This window comes from Parambassis ranga, chromosome 2 (genome assembly GCF_900634625.1).
Source record: "Parambassis ranga chromosome 2, fParRan2.1, whole genome shotgun sequence".
NCBI lineage: Eukaryota > Metazoa > Chordata > Actinopteri > Ambassidae > Parambassis > Parambassis ranga.
Window position 1 is genome coordinate 5,918,408 of NC_041023.1, and position 20,873 is coordinate 5,939,280.

Consider the following 20,873-nt stretch of genomic DNA (forward strand, 5'->3'; position numbering starts at 1 on the left):
TGACACAGGCATGTAACATATGTTCATGATTAAATAGAATAGATGTGTCTCTACGGGCATAAAAACCTCTATTGAGCTAGTACCTACAAATAGATAAACATAATCTATCAGCTCTTCAGATTATTTCGGAGTCATAATGTTGATTGAAATGTAAAATATCGAGGTAGACAGAAATGTATCTGCCATCGCTGATGTCACCACCGCGCTCCCCCTCCTCACCCTCCTGTGGCATCACAGCCCTTTATCTTCATTTGTCTCCTCTGCTTTTCCTGCTGTTGTTTCACGTCTTCTTCTAAAAGTGGGTTAATATTGCTAAAGTCCCCGCTTCTTCTGTAAAGTGCAGCCTGAGCCAGTCTGTAGTACCCTGTAGTCACACGTCCATTCAACAACCCTGCCTCTTTTTTTCTGTCCATTACTTGTAGTAGAAATGTGTGTGGATGTGTGTTTGTATGCGTGTGTGTGGCTCAGCTCCTGACAGCCAGCATGGAGTTGATTTCCCAGATAAGGTTGCGGAGTTGGTCCATGATCTGCTTCAGCTGCTGGTTCTTCTGCTTGAGCTTCTGCGGGAAATAAAACACACAAAGAGGAGAAAAAAGTCTGAGATTGCTTATTAATAACAGCAGCACATCATTCTAGCATCACAGCATAACATTCACACTTTCTAAACACTGTAAATCCTCATAAAATATAATTTACTTAACTATGTGAGTGAAAAAACAGATTCCAGATGTGATCATGTTCTCAATCACTGAGCTGCCATGAGAAAATAAACATGAGGGGCTTGCCAAGTGGATTCTGTTCCCTTTCCTCAAACATATGATTCAATTATTCTGAAATCAAACAATAAGTTTAAATAATCATAATTAAAAACAGATTTTTTTTATTGTGACATCACTGCTGGAAAGTGATTGGCACTGACTTGAAACTGAGGCTGTATGTACTTGGGTTGGTATCAGAGTCACTGCCGAGCTTGGGTGTGGTTTAGAGACGCCTTGAAGGAAAAGGCTGGTGATCACAGAGCATATTTCTTTGAGCATTGAACAGAGCTCCACTGTTACTACAAAAAATGACTAAAAAGTGAGTCACACACAGCAGCAATGAGTGGCAATGAGTGGCACGTTCCTTCATCCGGATTAACAAAGGGCACTGCAGCTAGCCCTGCAGGGTCATGGCCACTGATCTCATTTAACTTACTATTTTAAAAGTATTTTTCTGGTTCAGTCTGCTTCTGTAGTCTCACATGGTAATATAAATATACATTTTACATCTACAATATTTGAATCATTTTCAAACTAAATAAAACCACTGTGCTGTGTTGGGTTTCCTTAAACTGTAAAGTACGGTGGCTAAGAAGGACAATGCAAATGCAAAAGGGTTGCATCGATTATTCGAGTACTCAAGTAATATTCGAGGGCAAAATGCATCGACAACTAATTTAGTATTCGATGACTCATTAGTGACGTCATCAAGAATGGTTCTCTGGCTCGTGGCGCAGCGGGATGATAAGCGCAAGAGGCCCTGGGCCTGAAGCAATGACAAAGCAGTGGTCCAAAGCAGGCACCCACTAGCGAAGTTTTCCCATATTTATGGGAAAACTATGACATTTACGCATGATCTGATTACTCGAATAATCAAATACTCGTTTGTTGCAGCCCTAAAATGCAAAACTACTCAAACAAATTCAAAGCCCACAACACAAAGGCACAGAGCTGCAACACTAATTCATTCAAAAGCCTGACAACCAAAGTTAGTCACAATGGAAGACATTAAAGTAACTGGTGTGAGCATGAAGTACTGTCTTTCCATACTTATGTTAGCGAATGCTATCGTTGCTATGAAGTTAGCTTAACAGTAGGCCAACATTAGACATGACATTGCGAAGTGCATAGTTTGTGGGTTCTGCATTGCGTGGCCCTTCTCAGCCACCGTATGAAAGGCCTTTTCTGACATCATATGACCATCATATGATGGATCCACCAAGAGAGTACAGCGTGATGATGGCAGAGCCCTTCGGGTTGAGCTCCAGTGATTTTTAGCAAATGGCATTTTGTTGTATATCTCCAAAATAAGAAATGCAGCAGCAATTAGCATAAATTAGAATGCGTATCTCAGGTTGACGGGGATGCCAGATGAAAAAGCTGCCAAAGTACTCAAGGAGAGATAAACTCAAATAGCATGAGACTGATCTGGAGTCATGCCTACTTTTTCCTTTACTGGTAAATTCAGGGTTCTGTAGGAGGAGGAAAAGTTTTTAAAAAGCCTCATTTAGCTCCGGGTATTCCTCCTACAGCCGTAGCCTTCCCACCTGCCTGTTGACATCTCTCCAAGATACTGACTACTTGAGTTGACTTCATCAATCCTCGCCCACGCTAATCGCTAAACTAACACACACATCTGGCCTTCTTCTGGAGGGTACAGGTACATCAGAGAGGAGCAAACAGCCCAATCACCCAGTCAGTCACTCAGGGCTTTGTCCGCTGATTGCCTCTGAATGTGGTACCAAGATCTCTAAGTCAACAGCTGCCACAGCCTGAAATACCTCTTTGCCCAAGCGTTATACATAAACAAATAATGACTCCTGAGCTGCTGCTGCTGCTGCTGCTGCCAGAAAGTGGGAAGAATAAAAGTAAGGGCAGCTGCCAAACGTGTGCCTCCTTTGAAAAAAAATAACTTGGACAAAACATCTACTTTTGAAGGTTCGGGGGGAAATTTTGCAACAGCAGTGCATCACAGCGACTTGCTCAGCTGCTTTTATTCTGATAGATAGCCAGAGAGTGAGTGAGCGAGAAAGAAAGAAAGAAAGAGAGAGAGAGAGAGAGAGAGCTCCTCCACTCAGGAGCTACTGTATCTGCAGTGCAGTGAAATCTATTAAGATTAAATCCATCTCACTCTCTCGGTAACACTCCTTTAGCCATGACTAATTACCAGCCATTTTTGCAGCGCAGATAACACCTTGAGCAATCGATTTCACACAGCTCTCTTAATATCAACTGTTTAGCTGATTGTCCTTGAAGATATTCCAGAGTGGAAAATTTGGAAGCCTTCTAGTCTCTCCCTGCCTCTCTAGGGGGCTCTAAATGCCTCTCAAGCTCTCTCATCCTTTTCTTTTCCCCCTTTCTATCTCCTCGACTTTGATTCTGAGATTGTTCGTGTGTGTGTGTGTGGATGGCGGTTAATGTGTGTTACATGGGCTATGCCTCATTACTTTGACAAGCCAGTCTTTTAATAACTCTGTCATTTACCACTGTATTAATGAGATGATGCCCTGAATCTTTGTGATTTCAGTCAATGCATTGTAAACTAAGAATAAACCACTTGCTCTTTAAATAAAGTTTTCATCCTGGCTCGTCCATGTAGAACAGGCAGCTCCAGTTTCAAAGATAACTTCTTTTTTTAACTTCTGAATAAAGATTCTTCCACAAAAAAAATGTACTTTCTTTGAAGCCTGACGTAAAATCGCACATTTTTCACAGTGGAACTCAAACTATGGTGGCAGCAAAGCCCTTACAGCACATTCATTATAAAAGCTGTATCTTGATATATATAAATAACAACACAGCTATTATCACACAAATGATTCTGCTACCTCAGGGAGATATAATTCCATTCATAACCTCATAATTAGCGTAACTCTAATCCTTCACACCTATAATATGATATTTGGAAAAAGGCTGCACTGCAGGGAACAAAGCAGTGGAGCTCTAAATTGTGTAGCTTTTACACTCACACACACCTACACACACAAAAAAACACCTCCACAATCATGTTTTGATGCCTTTTTTCGATCCACAGTAGGCCTCTCCTGACATGCACCGACACCGCATCAGGCCGCGGCAGGGTGGCCAGTCAACAACTCATGAAAGTAAACAAGAAGCCGCTGTCTGAGCTCCTGTCTCTGAAGGCCTCCTGCAGACTGGCAGACTGCCTAACCTGCTCCACATAACCTGGAAATGCTGGCAGAGGATGGGAGATTGGAAGAGGAGAGAGTGGAAAAAGCAAAGTCACCCAAGATGGAAAGGGAGCGGTGATTGACACGCACCGAGGAGATGCCGAGAGAGAGAGAATGTGTGTATGTGAGCTCATGCAGGAGTGTTTATGTGCTTGTGTTGACTTGTAGGTGTGTGTGTGTGTGTATGAGAAGAAAGGCCTAGCTGCACTTAAGAAGTGTGTTGCAGAACTTTTGAGTGCACTTGGCTAAAATGAGCAAACATTACTGAAGCTTGGAGACCATCTGGATGATTTGGTAGGTGATTGGACAAAGTGCGTGTCGATTTATCACAAATAAACTTCAACTATTCACATCAGCGTCTCGCTGTCCTCACTGAACCACAAACACGCCTTTAACTGCCAGCAGTAAAGGAGATGAATACAAAACCATGCAGAAACACCGCCTCGAGCCAGCCCCGACGTCCTACAGCCTAAACACACATTTACCATTACCAAACAGTGATGTCTTTCACTTTATCTGCTGTGTGGACAAACAAGCCACTGCAGCTCAGTTTATCACATCAGCTCAGTGCTGTTTGCAAGTTCAGTATTTGAGCACAATAACCCTACAGCTCAAGCCGTGTACCCATCATGTCGCCTTACACACAGGGGACTGGCAGAGAGATTATAAATTTGGAAAAAGAGCACTGGTATTGGATCAGCGCTCAGTATGTGCCAAATAAATAGGATTTTTATAGAGAGGATAAAGTCAGATCACTGCATCTCTAGTCTGTGTATTCAACTGAGTAAGCCGGTGAGTAAGTGTGTGTACCTAATGTGTATGTGCAGGAAGCTCTCAGGTGCACTTACAGAACATCTGGACAGAGGACAAGTCAGGGATGAGACCAGTTTTTTTTTTCTTACAGCACACCAGACCTTGTAAACAAGTCACATGGAGGAGTTGTTTATTGGAACCTGTCATCTCAAGAGATTAAGCATTTTGGCAGCAGTGGGAGTGAAAAAGAAATCCGGTTCCTGTCCCTGTGGCTTCAGCTAAGCATGACTGACATGTCAGAGTACCTTCCTTTGCTGCAATTTACCTCTGACTTTACCACAGTCACAGATGATTTTTTGCAACGATTTTCAGACGGACAAAACCATTAGATTTACGTTTGAAAAACGTTGGAAAAAAATCCAGAAATTTGCCAATTTTTGTCAATATGTTTCTGTGTTGCAATTGCCATCATCACAAAGAATGCACAGCAAGGCATCAGCTGGGCTCTACATGTGTATGATGTTATACTCTCATATAGAACTGGCACTGTTAAAGTCACACTTGTGCCTTTGCTCCTATACATCCTCTGAATCACAGATCCATTACAGGACTACTCATTAGTATCTGCGACTTTTATCTTGACTGATCTGCCATCTTTAAAACTACCTTATCAGACTGGATCTCAGAGATAAAACAGCTATAGTTTAAACAGAGGTGGGCTGAGTGCATCTGAGAAATAATTAGCTGTTTAATTAAAGGCTGAGGCTCCGTCATTATCTGAAGCATTTTTGAAGAAAGAACGACTGAAAAATGGACGGAGAGCTCTTTGTAGCCAGATGACAGTTTGTTTAAATGACATGGATGAAGGGCTGTTCCTCTGTGTTTTCCAACCCTCTCCTCTTCCTTTTTTCCTTTCTTCCTTTCTGCTTTTTTTTCTGATTTCCTTCATCCCGCTCCCTTTCTCCACTACTCGTCCAAATCAGATCAAAGGAGGCTGTCCTCGACAGAAGGGTGGAAGACAGAAGTAAAAGGGGGAAAAAAAGCTGAATTTTTCATCGAAATCGCTGCATTAAAATTCAGCTCCTCTTAAACTATGCCACAAGAGAAGCTCTAACTTGCTGTCATGTCAAGACAGATTGTGGCTCGGGCCACCAAAAGACATTCCCTGACCTGAAATCCATTAGCCACAAATATATTAATGCATTTGCATCTTTGATTTCTGCAAAATTGCTCCACAAAAATATGTGAACACTTGGGATAAAAAAAGTGCATCTCTAGCTTTATCAAGATTGATAATTGCCATCCCTATATTAAATAATTCCACTGCATTAACTGCATGTTAACGCTGATTGAGGAGGGGTTTTGATCCATTACACATTATAGAAAAATCACGCTAATCTTGTAATTATATTACTATATGAACAAGATGAAGTATTCATCTCCTTTTTAGCTATTTAACCCGTTTTATCTAAAACATGAACAGCACGCCACCCAAGCACCCCAGTGTTGCTTTTTGATGAGGAGCTTTGAGATAATGGCAGAGAAGAAACGAATTAGATTCAAATATTCACACACACACACTGAAGAGGAGGGAGGGGGAGAATATAGCAAGTGGAGCGAGAACGTGCCTTCACTCAGGATTCCTCTGCTAATCCGCCCTGTCGCTGGCGACTCAAATCGCAGCTTTGACTCCGACGGATCTGGCTGGGAATTACAAGTGTAAGTGTCTGTGAGTGAGGAGAAGGGATTAGGGAGAGGAGAGGAGAGGAGAGGAGAGGAGAGGAGAGGAGAGGAGAGGAGAGGAGAGGAGAGGAGAGGAGAGGAGAGGAGAGGAGAGGGACAAGGATGAAGAAGAGGGGGACAGAGGTGAGGCAGAGGAGTAGAGATAGAATTGGACAGAGACGACGGGGCAGAGGAAGAGAAGATGATAATGGAATGGAGTGATGAGATGGATAAGACAAGGAGGAAAAGAAGGAGGTGGATGAGAGAAGTGAATCACTGAGAGAAGAGGAGGAGGAAGGTGAGGCAGTGGGTGAGAAGAGGGAAGGAGGCAAAGAAAGCAAGACCATGTCACCCTGCTGCTTGGCATGAGGCAATGGTGAGTCAAACGCTGTCACAAGTATGGCTACATTTTTCAAAAGTTTTCTAAAAAGCTCGGCGCAATAGTTGAAATGCAAAATGCAAAGTTCAATGTGAACTCATGACTGCTTCTAGTCACACATGAACCTCCATTCACAGCTATCAGCATCCACACACACATCCAGTCCCACATCACCACGGACACAAACTGCTTTTGTCGTTTCCACATGGTTCAGGAACAATAGAGCAAAACCCTCGGCTGTCCTCAGACAGAAAGATCAACTGTCTCTTCACAAACTTAATTAAAATCTCTTTTATTACCACAAAAACTCACAGAGGAGGCTCAGCTACAGTATGCAGAAAGGTGTTTCTTTCCAGAAACCAGCGATTCCCTAAATTATTCAGAAATGACAAATGTCCTCAAGGAAATGTAACTCCCTATTTAGGAGGAAGAATTAGGACAAACCAAACTCAAGGGGCCAACAGTTTTAGCATCGAGTGTGGCTACAGTAAAAGCTGGCAGACTCAATTTTTTAATAGAGTACTATAATCTCTGCTCATGTAGTCATTATGTTGATGTTGTTGGATCCTGTGACCGAACTACAAGCAAAATAATTATTAAAAACTGTGTGATTTAATGTCATATATATGTAGGTTAAAATTCATTGTGTTTTAACACAAGTTACTCAACAACAGGATACATTATCAGATTTATAGGACTATAACATATACATATACATAACATATACATGCTCTTTCTGAGCAAATAATAACTTATTTGTGCATCTGAGGATCCTCCTAGTGATTAAAAAAAGATTCAAAGGACAATTTTGTTTAAAATTAGCCCCAGAATCTGTATAACTTTGCAGTGAGTGCACCTCCTACTCCTAAGGACTACTCCAGAAAGTTGGCAGTGTATTCATGATGCACCCCCGCAGGGACAGACAAAACTTTACCGTAAAACAATGAGAATATCTTAAATCAACCAGACACATAAACCTGTGGCCTGAAAGGAGTCTAAATGTTGTCATGGACTGCGCTGAATCTGAGTGTAATCACTGAAATATTTAAATTTCTACTTTAGGCTACAAATTTATCAATCACTGTTTGAATTGCCATACTGAACACATGCGGCCAACAGGGCAGGAAATTAAACAACTCATTGTGCTTTAAAAAGTCTGCTGCAGTGAATTCATCTGCATTGATTAATGTATATGATTTTCATTGAACTATTTAATAATGAATGCTCCCAGACTGTGCTTGATAATGTGAGTGCATGCATGATAAACATGTTTCACCAAAGTGAAATGTCACTGGAAGAGAAAAACAAACTGGCACTCTGAGGAAACTTGTAAAAAGCAGGAGTGAGCTGGGGGTGAGTAAGCCGCTTACTGCTCTCTGCCCTGCCTGGGGAACCCTGCGACGCTAAATGGACCCTGGTTTACCATCTGACAGTATATCCACAGGGAGCTGGGCCAGGCAGCTTTAATTTGCCTGACATCAGTTAAAAAAGCCCTAATTGACTTTATAAACTTTATGGCTTTTTTCTCTCTCAATAGGAAGGTTTAAGTGCCAGTGTGTTCTGTGTTTGGTGTGGGCTATCCCAGGGGAATGAGGCCCTTTAAAGGGATTTTGAAGGCAGATAAAAGCCTTCTCTTCCAGCAGTGGCAGAAATACAATAGCCATGTTGTCATCCTTGCATACCCCTACCAACTGGGCTCTTTTCAATACATCCTCGGCACTGAGGTGGAAAGCCTGCAGTGTCAGCCGACTGTTGCAGAATGGTTGCAATCGATTTAGTATCTGAGGCTAGTCGCCCCCTCGCTCTCTCCTAAGCACTTGAGTCTCTGCCAGGTAGCCCCATTGATTGGGCTTTCCTCTGTGATTTGGTTCCCAGTGATAATAAATGAGGACCAGGAAGGTTGGACCATTGTTGCTTTAAAACCAGTGATGGGCAGCCATGCACGCAGTGTAGCCATCAGCAAAACTGCACAGCAGAGCAAAAATCTAATGCACAAAGATATGTTTAAAGGGCAAGGGGCTAAGTGACACGTTAAACTAAGATGGAATCCATTTCACTGTAAAAGTCACATAATTACTATTTTATTAATTTTTTTTTGCAAACATGCGATAAGCTGAGTACATGCCTAAGTTCATACTTAGTTCATGTGAGCTGGGGGTTAATCTGTACACAGCAGCAGATTAGCTACAGCAGGACAGCAAACTGATAAGGAAATTGAAATTCAAATCACAACCCTGTGGGTTTAAAAATATATTGACTGCACTGGCAACATCCCCCAACATCCTGGAAGAATGCAGAAGCAGTGACTCACAGGTAAACAGTACCAACAATTACTGTACAGGAAAATAGCAGTACATGATTTATTTTTAAACATGATGCCAAGATTTTGCAGCGACCTTGCTAATTCGGCGTTATTATTTGATCACCGAGTATACTGAGTCAATACAGACAAACAATAAACACTACCAAAAAAGATTATGCAAAACTGAAATATACAAAAAGAAAATCTTTAAGGATATTATAAATAAAACACAACTGATGAGAAGAGAAAACTAAATGTTAATAATTTAAAATAGATTAAATTTCATGACACACAATAGATACAGAGAGAGATTTGTTTATGAGACATTTACCTTTTAAGTATGTCATAAGAGCTGATACTTGAGCAGCAGGTCAGTTCCAAATTTCCGATAAAAGTGTTGCCACTTGTTTAGTTTGTATTCTAAGTTCACCAGAACTGACCAGAGCTTCAATATAACACAGAAGACGGAGGTGGAAAAGCTAACATAACAACATGTGGAATGGCATGTGAAGCTACAGGTCCACTGTGGGGAAGAAAACACTGCAAAAATTATGAAACAGATGATATGATGGACAGCAAGATACCCAGCTACTACCAGGTTTGTTGTTTATTGTCTTATAAATTCCCACAAAAATCCTAAAATGTAGCCAAACCATGGGTTTAGTTTGCAGTGGTTACAATAACCAAAGGTACTGTTATAGCAGTATGATCAATAATCCCAGCCTCAGGTTTCACCAGTGAGTGTGACACGCAGGTGAAGCTTCCTGCTCCCTCTGGTAATTAGGTCCTTTCTTTCTGACATCTGTGCCACTAACTAGCTCGCTTATGGCAGGGGCTGAAGAGGAGAGTGGAGTTCAGTGTGGAAGTAACTGCAGTTAGCTGAAGGCTGAGCAGCACCATGTTTACTTGTTGTTTATGTGTTCTGTTAGCTGAATGTAAATGTGTGTGAACACACACACAAACACATACACACACACGTGAGCACTGAGGGCTTGAAGCCAGCATTTCCAGAGTGATATCCTGCCGCCTCAATCACAGAGCAGACAGGGGCGTCCTTCTTTCATCTCTCTCAGATGTCTGTCAGGAGCTCATCTGAGGCCGAGCTGAACACCTCCTCTTACTCTCTGAGTAAACAAGGTACTTCAAGACTTTTTTAATGGGTAGTGGAGAGCTCCTATGAGGCTGAAAAAAACTTTGATTTGAATGTTTTTTAGGTGTCAACAGCAGTTCTTCAGACGAAGAAGAAACGTCTTGTGACTCAGTGATGTGTTAAATTGGTACAATCACTCACACACACTTAAGATCAGCTCTCCTGCAGGCTTGTCTCCATTGAAGTTATATTGGTTCTAATTACCTCTATCGTTTTCAAGAGTGAAGGCAGCATTGGGAGGGGGAGAGGGAAAGAGCCAGGCAGGCAGATTTCTAGAAAGATAAAGAGAAGTAATTCCAATTTAAAGCCTCCAATCCGCTCGCAGGATTGTGTTTTGTTGAGCGCAGGGAAGAGCTGAGGTTAAAAGGAGAACGAGCCTGTTACCAGTGCTTCACCCTCATCAAAAGTCTTAATAGACCCTTCACATTTACACAAAGCGACTTCTCAAGTTCAAATGTAAACATTTCTGCCAGCACCTGAGCAAGCAGCTTTCCCTTTGCTTAATAAAAAAAAGTAGAATGGAAAGTGATGACAGGGTTTGAAGCAAAGCAAAACAGAGCAGCCTTTCAGGTGATGTAACATGCCCTTTGGCAGTCACAGCGCAGATCCTCAATCAGCTCTCGACAACAAACTCTGACTACAGCTAAATCTGGAAACAAATGCAACGTATCGGGCCATTCACATCCCTTACACAGCACTCCAGAGAGGCTGTGCAGGTGTTTGTGGTTCATTGTTTTCATGGTTCCAATATTAGCTGCTATATTTTTTGCTGAACGCTGGATCATAATCCCACATGATCTGAACTGGGAACTGTGTTCACCAGTTCTGCTAAACATAAAGCCCAAAAACATTCTGTAGTCAAACTGTCCTAAACGTTTGCACTCCTGAAAGTGTTCTTTCACACTAATAAGAAACTAAGAAAATCTTCTTCCCTCTGGCCATCAGGCTGTTGCACTCTGTCCTTGAACATCTGTATATCATCAACCTTGTCCGGTATCCTTGCCTTTAGCGACTGCTTTGCACCGTGTGCTGCATATCTGCAGTCCTGACATATGTGTGTTTTACCTTCTAGACATATTTCTTATTTTGAGGTTTATTAATACACGATCAGATTAACACTACAGTTCAATACACATATAATTTACAAAATGACATAAATCTTTAGATTCTTGGGCATTTCGGGCACATTATTAAGCATACAGTGTCTACTGTAAATGACCTAAAGGCTGGGGACACACAGACTGTCTTCAGCAGATTTATGTATGAAGATGGGGGTCATACACCTAACAACGGCGCCTGATCAGGGATCACAGACTACATGATTTGTCAAACCAACTAAAGCCAAATTAAAAAATCGTGTAGTGTGTAGCGCTTATGCAAAATAGTGATCTTGCATCTGAATGTTTGCAATTTCGACACACAAAGGGAGAGGTTGACAGTAAGACTACATTACACAGGTAAGTGCCTACATGTAATGGGAACAAGGTCATTGAAAAAAATGATAGAATTTCTTTACAAATGTGTGAGGTGACGTGTAATTTAGTCTGATTAGCAGTGAAAAGGTGTATGAGACGTGTTGCTTTTGTGAAATGATGCCAAATAAAGTGCTATATACTGTCTATACACCAGAGACTAGGTGTCATTCTACATTCTATAGTTACAAGAGTTAATGTGCAATGAGATGTTTTTCTACAGTATTTTCTGAAGAAAGGTTATGCTCAAGATATGGCCAATGGCTGAAAACCAATGAAGATCAATGAACATCAGTACGCCTCGCTATTGTATGGATAGGATTTGCTACATCTATAAATCTATATAAAAATCGACAGCAATATATAGACAGTCACCTTGCCTTCCATCCATCCATCATCCATTAACCCGCTTTGTCCTGCAGTGCAGGGTCACGGGGGGCCTGGAGAGGGGGGGTACACCCTGGACAGGTCAGCAGTCCATCGCAGGGCCACCTTTCCTTCCTTGTCATTTAAATTGCCTGATGACCTGAAAGTGCCCCAGACCTGGACGCCTTAAAAACTAAATTAAAAACATCTCTCTTTACTGGAACCTTTGGTCTTTCACACAAACTAACCTGTTTGATGTCTGAAAACTTCAAAGCAGTCTCAAAAAGCAGCAGAAAAATATAAAAGCGTACCTTAAATGTACCTCTTACTTTGTTACAGGAGCTTTGCAGTATGTGCACAATGCTGCCTGAACAAATAGGCTCTCCAAATATCACATCTTTTTTCTATGTATACAATAGTTTTCAAAGCTGTAGCACAGTCAGACGATTGTTTAAAAAAAAAAAACTCTGTACTACTAATTGCTTACACAGCCCTTAAACCCTGCAACACAAAGCAGAAATAATTGGGGTTGCACTTGACACTAAAGGCAACAAAATGCTAGGAAAACAAGTATTCTCCCCCTCACCCAAAAAAAAAAAACAGCTCTAATGCCTCCCCCGCAAGAGCTTTGCGGCTACACTGCCCCTCTGACCCTAGCAAAACAATTAAAAAGCTCTTGGCATACGAAGAGCCTCTAATGGGCCACATATGAGGCTGCTAATAAGACAGAGGTACGGGCACATGCTGTGCACAGCCTACTAATTCTGGACACTGAACATAGTGGTGGAAGATGGGAATGGACTGACACAGGGCAGGAGAGGAAGAAAGGTATGGGGTGAACGAGAGAGGGAGCGGAGAAGTCTCAGCAGGGGGGGGAGACAGGAAGGACAGAGAACCAAACCAGAGAGCAAAGCGTTAGGGAGATGGAAAAAAACATCTGCCAACCAAGCAGCATCCCTCTCTCCTGGTCTTATTACAGTTAGAAGGTTGCGTTTGTTTATCATCAGGCCTCAGTGGACTTCCTGCCTGCTCTTCAGATAAAACTAACCGCCAGCACCACTGGAATTCATTATACATGCCGAGCCAGCAGCCAGCTCGCACAGGTTTGGAGAGGAGAGAAGGAGAGCAGCAAAGCCAGACAGTGGATGGCTGTTCGATTTGAAATTACAAACATCCCCTTGCTTTTAATTTCTCCTTTTCTCATTTGAATAAAGAGGACAGACACGGTAATTAACGGGGTATTAAAAAAGCAAGCCAGTGTGCAATGGGAGAGGGGGAGGAAGAGGAGGCGGCGGTGGAGGAGGAGGAGGAGGGGGATAAGGAGGGTGGGGGTGGGGGGCATGAAAGACAGAAGTAGCAACAGCAGCAGCAAAGTGGGAGAGATAGTAACTAAAAGAGGGGAGAGAAAGGAGAGAGGAGCTGTGGAGAATTAATAACAGGCCAGATCTCTCCAAGGCCTCCTTAATGGGCTGTGACAGGAATTTATTCACACTTAGGCTGGTATTAAATCAAACGCCAGGCGAGTGGCAGTGGCAGGCTGCAGCAGAGGGGTGGGGCATGGAAAAGAGGTTGGGGGGGAGGGCAGGTGGAGCAGGAAAAAAAACGCCGGGGTTCTGCCATGTCGTGCAGGTCCGACATTACAACCCTCCCTCAAGGGGTGGAGGGTCATCTCCAAGGCCCCCCGAGACAGATAGAAGGATGGAGAAATGGAGCAGAGCGAGGGTCGTATGAAGAGAACAAACGATGAGTGATGTGCCAGTGACAAGACAGCCTGTCCCACGCCCCAGATGGAATGATTATCAAGTAGTCCAGAGAGGCGCTATGAATCATCCTTCCTCCATCCTGCAAAATGCACAGTCACTCAGCCAGACAGCCAGCCAGCCAGCCAGCCAGCCAGTCAATCAGTCAGTCAGGCAGGCAGGCAGGCAGGCAGGCAGAAAGGAGGCCGATTCCCACAGACTTGGACGGCACTTGCTATAGACAGCTGGCAGAAATGGAAGCTGCTCAAAACACAAAGCTCCGTCCAATTTAGCACTCTGTGAAAAATCCTGCCAGCTAATTTATTTGTCATATTCTTAGTTTTGCTTCATTAACTGGCGTGTGACCAGTAATGTAGGGCTGTAATTTGTGGTCACTTGGGTACCCCAGAATTTGGTATTTTCTTTATTGGAGCAGAAACATGTGGGGGAGTGGGGACCCTGAATTGATATGCACAATCACATTCTACGGCACCAAAGGTCTGCAGCACAGAGAGTGAGCAATCACAACCCATTAGGCACCAATGAATTATGGGTAAGGCATCTTAAACATTTATGCAAACAGTGTTGACTGGCTCAAACAAACGTCACCTCTTCATACACACGCTCAAATTTGCATTAACGACATTAAACATGTGTAAAAGACATGACATGCCATATATTATGGCTGCATGCAACCAATGTGGACAAAGAGGCACACAATCACATCCACAGGGGAATAAACACATTCAAACTTAATTAAAATACATACTGTCACACTGTGTGCTTCCTGGTAAAGACCAGTGTGGAGAGTAATGAGTGCGATGCCTCCTGCCTCCTCCCTTTCCAACTCTGGGCAGATTGCATCACCATCCGTCAGCCAGACTCCGACAAACAGCAATTACCCCAATCGACAGATAACGAGAGTGAGGCTATCACTCACAGCCAGGACGCCCCATAAAGCAGCCAGACATTACCATGGAGGAGTCATTTATCTGCCTCTCCTCTAGCCATCCTCCTTTCTGCTAATACTACTCCACCATATACTCTGATCTACTACCTGTTCACACCGAGTGCTGGAGAGGTGGGCTTCAGGTGTCACATAAAAAGACACAGGAAGTACGCTTTAGGTTACTGGGATTGGTAAGAGATTGGGCAGTTTGAAACTTGAAAATGAACTGGGATGTGAGCTCATAAATTTCATGACAATCCAGATGTCTCGGACAGTCCAATTTTTTGAGGCATCTGTTATGAGGAAATTGTTTCTGTCTCACAGATGATTAAACGACCAAAACCAGAACATTTTGACAGACTTGTTTCTATTTTCTAGCGACCAGACACTCACCTGAGTCCCAACTAGCCTGGACAACCATTCACCCATTCTCTCAATGAAAGTGAAATTGGTCTGGATTCCCTAGTTCCACTCTGTAGAAACCTTATTACACCAATCATATGCATTTATCTGAAATGTGGTGATGATTTGCTGCTTGCCTCACTCATATTCACAGAATTGCTAATAACACTGTCAGACTTTCACATTTTTAAAGACAAAAATGACAAAAATCCTTTACCTGCTCCACTGAACGCCATTTTGGATGTATTATGTCCACGCTAGGCTGGTTGTTGCTCTGCTTATGTCTCATGACCTCTCTGATTGGTTGTATGTCTATTCAAATGTGTCTATAGGTAGTTTATTCTGTGCATTAAGGGATGCACTGAAATGAAAATTCTTGGTCGAAACCGAAAATGAGGAATCCAAGGCCGAAAGCTGAAAGCCGAAACACCAAAAAAAAAAAGTACATTGCATTTATGGCTATAACTGTGTACTAACCTCACAAAAATCAAGGCACTGCAAATGCACAACTTAATATTAATGTTTCAAAGAATAAAGTAATTACAATTATGAACATATTTATTTAGGACATTCCAACAATATAAAACAAAATAACTTAGCTTGACCCCACTCATGTGTACACTATGTGTACATTTTATTTAAATAGGGCCCGTGCATAAATAAATATTTTGTCAAATTAAAAAAATGTCCAAATAAATCTGATAGTCACACATATAGTGCTGCAGGATCTGACTGAACACATCAGTGCGCTTCTCTGACTCCAAGCGGGTTCTATGCACCCAAGCGGCCTGGATCATTTCTCGTGCGCGCTGCTTCATTCCCACATCCAAGTATGATCTTTATAATGCGGTCAATACCGTCGCAATGAAGTGCAGAGAATCCGGGTAGATCTCTGACGGACTACGAGTGTACTTTTCAATGTCTTCACTCCATGGTCCGTCTCAACCTCTTTGCTTAGAAGATGCTCTAGTGCTGCGTTTAAAGGAATTACTGCTGTAGATGCATCAGAGGAGCTGATCTCTTTAGTTAGCTGCTCAAATGTAGCAAGAAAAGACACCTCAGACATGCCGGAGCTTCCGGACAAGCCCGTGCTGGTTGCATCATCACAATATCCTGTTTTTAGGGTCGGCCGAAAACCGAAAATCCATTTTTGGATGGCCGAAAATTCGGTGCATCCTAGAAATTCTGCTTGAATCTGTAAAAACCAGACTACTTCTTTGTATAGTATATAAAAATAGATTAGGATGGCCAGGATTAGGAGGTCGGGCCTGATCTATCTATGTATTATTGCAGAGGGTGCTACGTTATGCATTTGTAGCACGTGCCGCATGCAGGTAGACTTGACAACAAAAACACACAGCAGCCACAAGGAAGCCAACAAGTTTGATGGTTACTTGCAACAACTCTGCCAAGGAACTGCTATTGTGATAGTGACTGCAATGCCAGTCAGTGCCTCCTTTTATTAAGAGAATACTAATGCTGAAAGACGAGAATGTTTTCAGTCATATTTGCATAAACTGTCATGTCTCTCAGGATATCAGCAGCAGTTGTTGCTTGTTCTGCATTCAATAAGTGAAAAACTTGGTAACAAGCTTTTAAACCTCACATGAATCTCCAGCACATCCCCTGGGGTAATGCTCCAGATGCCCTGTCAATATTTTTCCGCTGTCTAAAGCAGAAGCTGGACTTCCAGGACAGAACTGTTGCGCAGACAAGGATTAGGTAGGGATTGGACAAAATCTCGGGCTGGGCATAAATTACCACTTTACATTACTCCCTCTTGTGAGAGCACACACTTCAATGGCTCGTTTCTGATCCTTCACTTCTGTCAAATGGTAACAAGGGTAGTGTGTGTTCCAAGGTTATTTCACTGAGAACACAGCGTGCAAAAATGCCCCAGCCGTGGATCCAGAATCCTATTATGCTGCCTTCCTATCACTCTGTATATCATCCTTTCCCATGAAGGTGCATCATCATTGTTCATTATTTATAGCAGTAGGTGAATTTAAATTTTGATAGAAGTCATCTTTTATAAAATATATGTATACTTTTGGTATTTCTAGGAAGAAATATGAAGCTAAACCAGTGTGACATATCAGCTGGAGAGTTTGCAGCACGCTTGGACTTATCTTTTCACTTATGCATCAATCTTCTCTTCTCTGTCAGCATCCTGTTACAGAAGGCATCCTATTTTCAATGCTGCTGCTGAATTTCATCAGTTTTCTGTTATTCCATTTGAAGGCGCTATCTGAACTGGAACGGCTTAGCTCTGACAATCCACAGCTGTCTACACATCTATCAATCCATTCTTTCATCAATCTTTTACCTGTCTCTTCTCTCCTGTACATCAAGAGGGCCCTGATTCTCTGCCACTGCTGTATGCCGTTTCATTCACTGCAAATGCACCACACTGATGTTGTTTTTTAACTTTTATTACGTATTTTATTACGTATTTTTCTACATGTTTTGTTTTTTCTTCGTCCTTTACCCTCGACTTCACACATCTACCCTCTCTCTCTCTCTCTCTCAACACAGCTATCCGTCTGGTCATCCATCCATCTTCCCCACCCCAACGGTCCGTTTCTGTCTCTTCAAATACTGTTTTTTTATTCCATCCCTCTATAACAAACCTTCAACCTTTTCATCGTAACATCTCTTTGCCGTTTAGCTGTCCCCTTGTTTTCCTCTCTTTCTGTGGCCACCTCACCCTCCTCCCAGTAGAATCTGGCTGCAGTGACTGCAGCAGATGTAGCAGGGCCACAAACATCTGCTTCCCCTGTCCCGCTGTATCTCTACTCTGCTGATCACACTAACCGCTTTAACTCCCTAAAGCTTGCTGTCCTTACTGCTGCCTTAATGTGCAGCTGGGCAGCCCAGGCAAAATCACAGCTAAATATGTTGTAAACACATGAGGCGTACCACTGGAAATCTGAGAGCCAGACTGGACATGTGCTTCTAATAAGTTCGACTTTTCACTTCTAAGCAAACGACATGAACACTAATCAAGATATAAAGTGTACTGACTTAGAAATCCATGCAGATTGGAAAGAAAACTGCAGCTCTTTGGCCACAGAGATGTTGCTTTTAGTTGGAGTAAGAAAGTATAAATCGTATAACACAAAGAACATGGATGAAGAACTTGGATCTTGTCCAAACTATGTCTTGGTTATCATTTTCTCTTCTTACATGATTAATGAACCAAAGCATACGTCTCTTCTAGTAAAAACCTACGTCAGGGAGAGCAAAGTAAATGTTACGGACTGGTCTACACAAAGTCCTGATGTTTCTAAAGACCAGGGTCCATGCCAGGAAACTGTCTCATCTGGAGGAGCTTGAGAGATTCACCAAAGAAGAATGACCTAGGATTCCTCAGGAGATGTGCCTCAAACTTCATATTATCATTTTCTGTGTACAAGGGAAAATAATGTATACTTCCAAAATAAAACCAGTAAAAATGTGTTAACATTTCTTTGCTCCCTTAAACAGAACATACATTTTCATAGGGCAGCTAATCATAATCAACTGTATGTTGCAAGAACATTTGATTATTCTGGTGCACAGTCACATGCATGAAGATAAGATCATATTCAACTAAACAGCAGGCAGGAGGATGGGGGAGATAATAAACCTGCATGTAAATGATGTAAGATTCAATCATTGGAGAAAATCAACACAAACATTAAAGGACAATGTGAGTGCAGTCAACAAGCCTGTAATGGCTGAAGGTTACTCACAATGTGACTTAGTGAGAACGAAAAAAGTAAACAAAACTTGTGTTTGTTTACAAGAACACTCCGCAACTCACTTTTTTAGAGAACATTGACTAGAGTCAAAACCTGAAAATCAATATCAATGTGCCCTTTATTTTTCATGCATCTTTCCATGATGTCTTTAAAAAAGTTCTGCTGTATTTATATTTTACTACATAATGCGCTGGTATTACTGATATTTCATAATAAAGCTTGTAGTTAGAGTTGCAGATCGAGGGAAGAGCTTGCCCTCGGTGTATTTCTGTTGTCTTCTCAATCACTATATACTTGGATCATTTGACAGAAATCAATTTGCATGCTAATGCATTGCATAGGGGGAAGGTCACATGACAAACAAGGTTATTTATCACTGCGATACAAAGGTCTCTAATAGGGTGAAATCACTCTCCCTTTCTGCTCTAGTATTTCATGTGCTGTCATGTGCTGCTGAAACTCGCCCTGAAACAAATGTCTGTATTTCAGCCCATACTGCAGTGAGCACTTTGTTATTAATCTACCACAGTTCTCTCTGCAGGTGCGGCAGCTTTGTGTGAAAAGGAGAAGCCGTTTGTTTGAGTGCGGCTGAGTGCAGGGTTCACTGCAATGTTTCACTGTAGTGTTAACATTTAAAAGCGGCCAGGGGAGCTGTGCTGAGCTCTTAAAAATAACCAATTCCCATCTCTACTGCTGACACTCTTGACCTTGGACCATTATCATTGCAGCACACACAGGCGGCTTGGCATGCGCAATCTGTACACAGCCCAGCACAAGGCACACACAAAGGGAAGGAGCCGACATGGGTTTCAGCCAATACACACATACACTGATGACATGTGTGAAGACAAACACAAAATGAAAAGAACAAAAGCTTATTGTCTCACTCGCTTAATATATACACACTCACATAGAATATACTGTACACAAACGAAAGAAAATCCATGACAGGCAAGGAGAACCAAAAAGTCCTCCTAAATAATGCATGATGTGGTTTTCCTGCCACGCTCCGATGTTCATGACTACAGTACACAGGTGAGATATAGAAACTGCTGCTGCTGCTGGGAGGTATTTTGTGCAGCTACTGGCTGTTTACTACACCTGAATTTATGCAGGATCGAGGCTTCCACCGACCCAAAGCTGATATTTGCACACAGCGCTTTAATGTCATCTTGATGGGACCGTTTCCCAGAGAGAGATTAAACCTAATCCTGGAATCAGAAATAATCTATCACGACAAATGCCAAAACATCAAGGGGCAGGGTCTGTCAGTGTTAGCAGAGCCTGTGTCATGTCCCAGCGGCTAGTTCAGCAGCACTATGGGCCAATTTTATTTCTTCAAATCAAGAAGTCATCTATCCTGCCTGGAGTGGGTTTTTTTTCCTTTCTTTCTGCTTAAAAAATGTGAAAATAATTTTCACAGAAAAATGTTCAACCTTATCGTAAACACATTTTAGAAAGCAGCCCTTCAGCTGCTCAGTAATTTTCTGACCTTGAAGTTTTTATGCATGTGTGCAGTATTGTCATACAAAGAAGAGCTGCAAGTTGGAGGAAAGGTTGATACCTAGGCTCGTTCAAAAGATACAGCAGTGGTAGCTGAGAATAGATTTAAATTCATGTCAACAAAAGCAAAACAAAAATAGTAGAAATGTTCTAATTAGCATAAAAACGAATGTTTATTATGTTCTAATGTCTGTAATTGAGACCACATAAGTGATTCTTACAGCAACTGTTGTCCACAGCTGCTCTTAACAAAGCTCCAAATCGCTACAGCCACTGAAGTCAGCAGCAGCAGCAGCAATATGTTGATGTGTCTGCAGCCTCTAATTTGAAAAATGTCACACGAAAGCACCATTATGCACTAATATGACACCAGGCTGCTACCAAATTAACCCCACTCTGGACTACACATGCTTTATTTGTTAGTGTTAGAGTTGTTCAGACATG

The 20,873-nt window shown here is 42.1% G+C and overlaps 1 protein-coding gene across 1 annotated transcript in view; it reads right to left on the reverse strand.

Moving 5' to 3' along the window:
- Window positions 1–449: 449 nt before the first annotated feature.
- Window positions 450–20,873, reverse strand: part of med30 (mediator complex subunit 30) — a 29,145-nt gene continuing 8,721 nt past the window's right edge. The window contains exon 5 of the mRNA XM_028398315.1: window positions 450–560. Coding sequence (XP_028254116.1) covers window positions 465–560 — 96 coding nt within the window. The 3' untranslated portion in view covers window positions 450–464. The remainder of the gene's footprint in view (window positions 561–20,873) is intronic.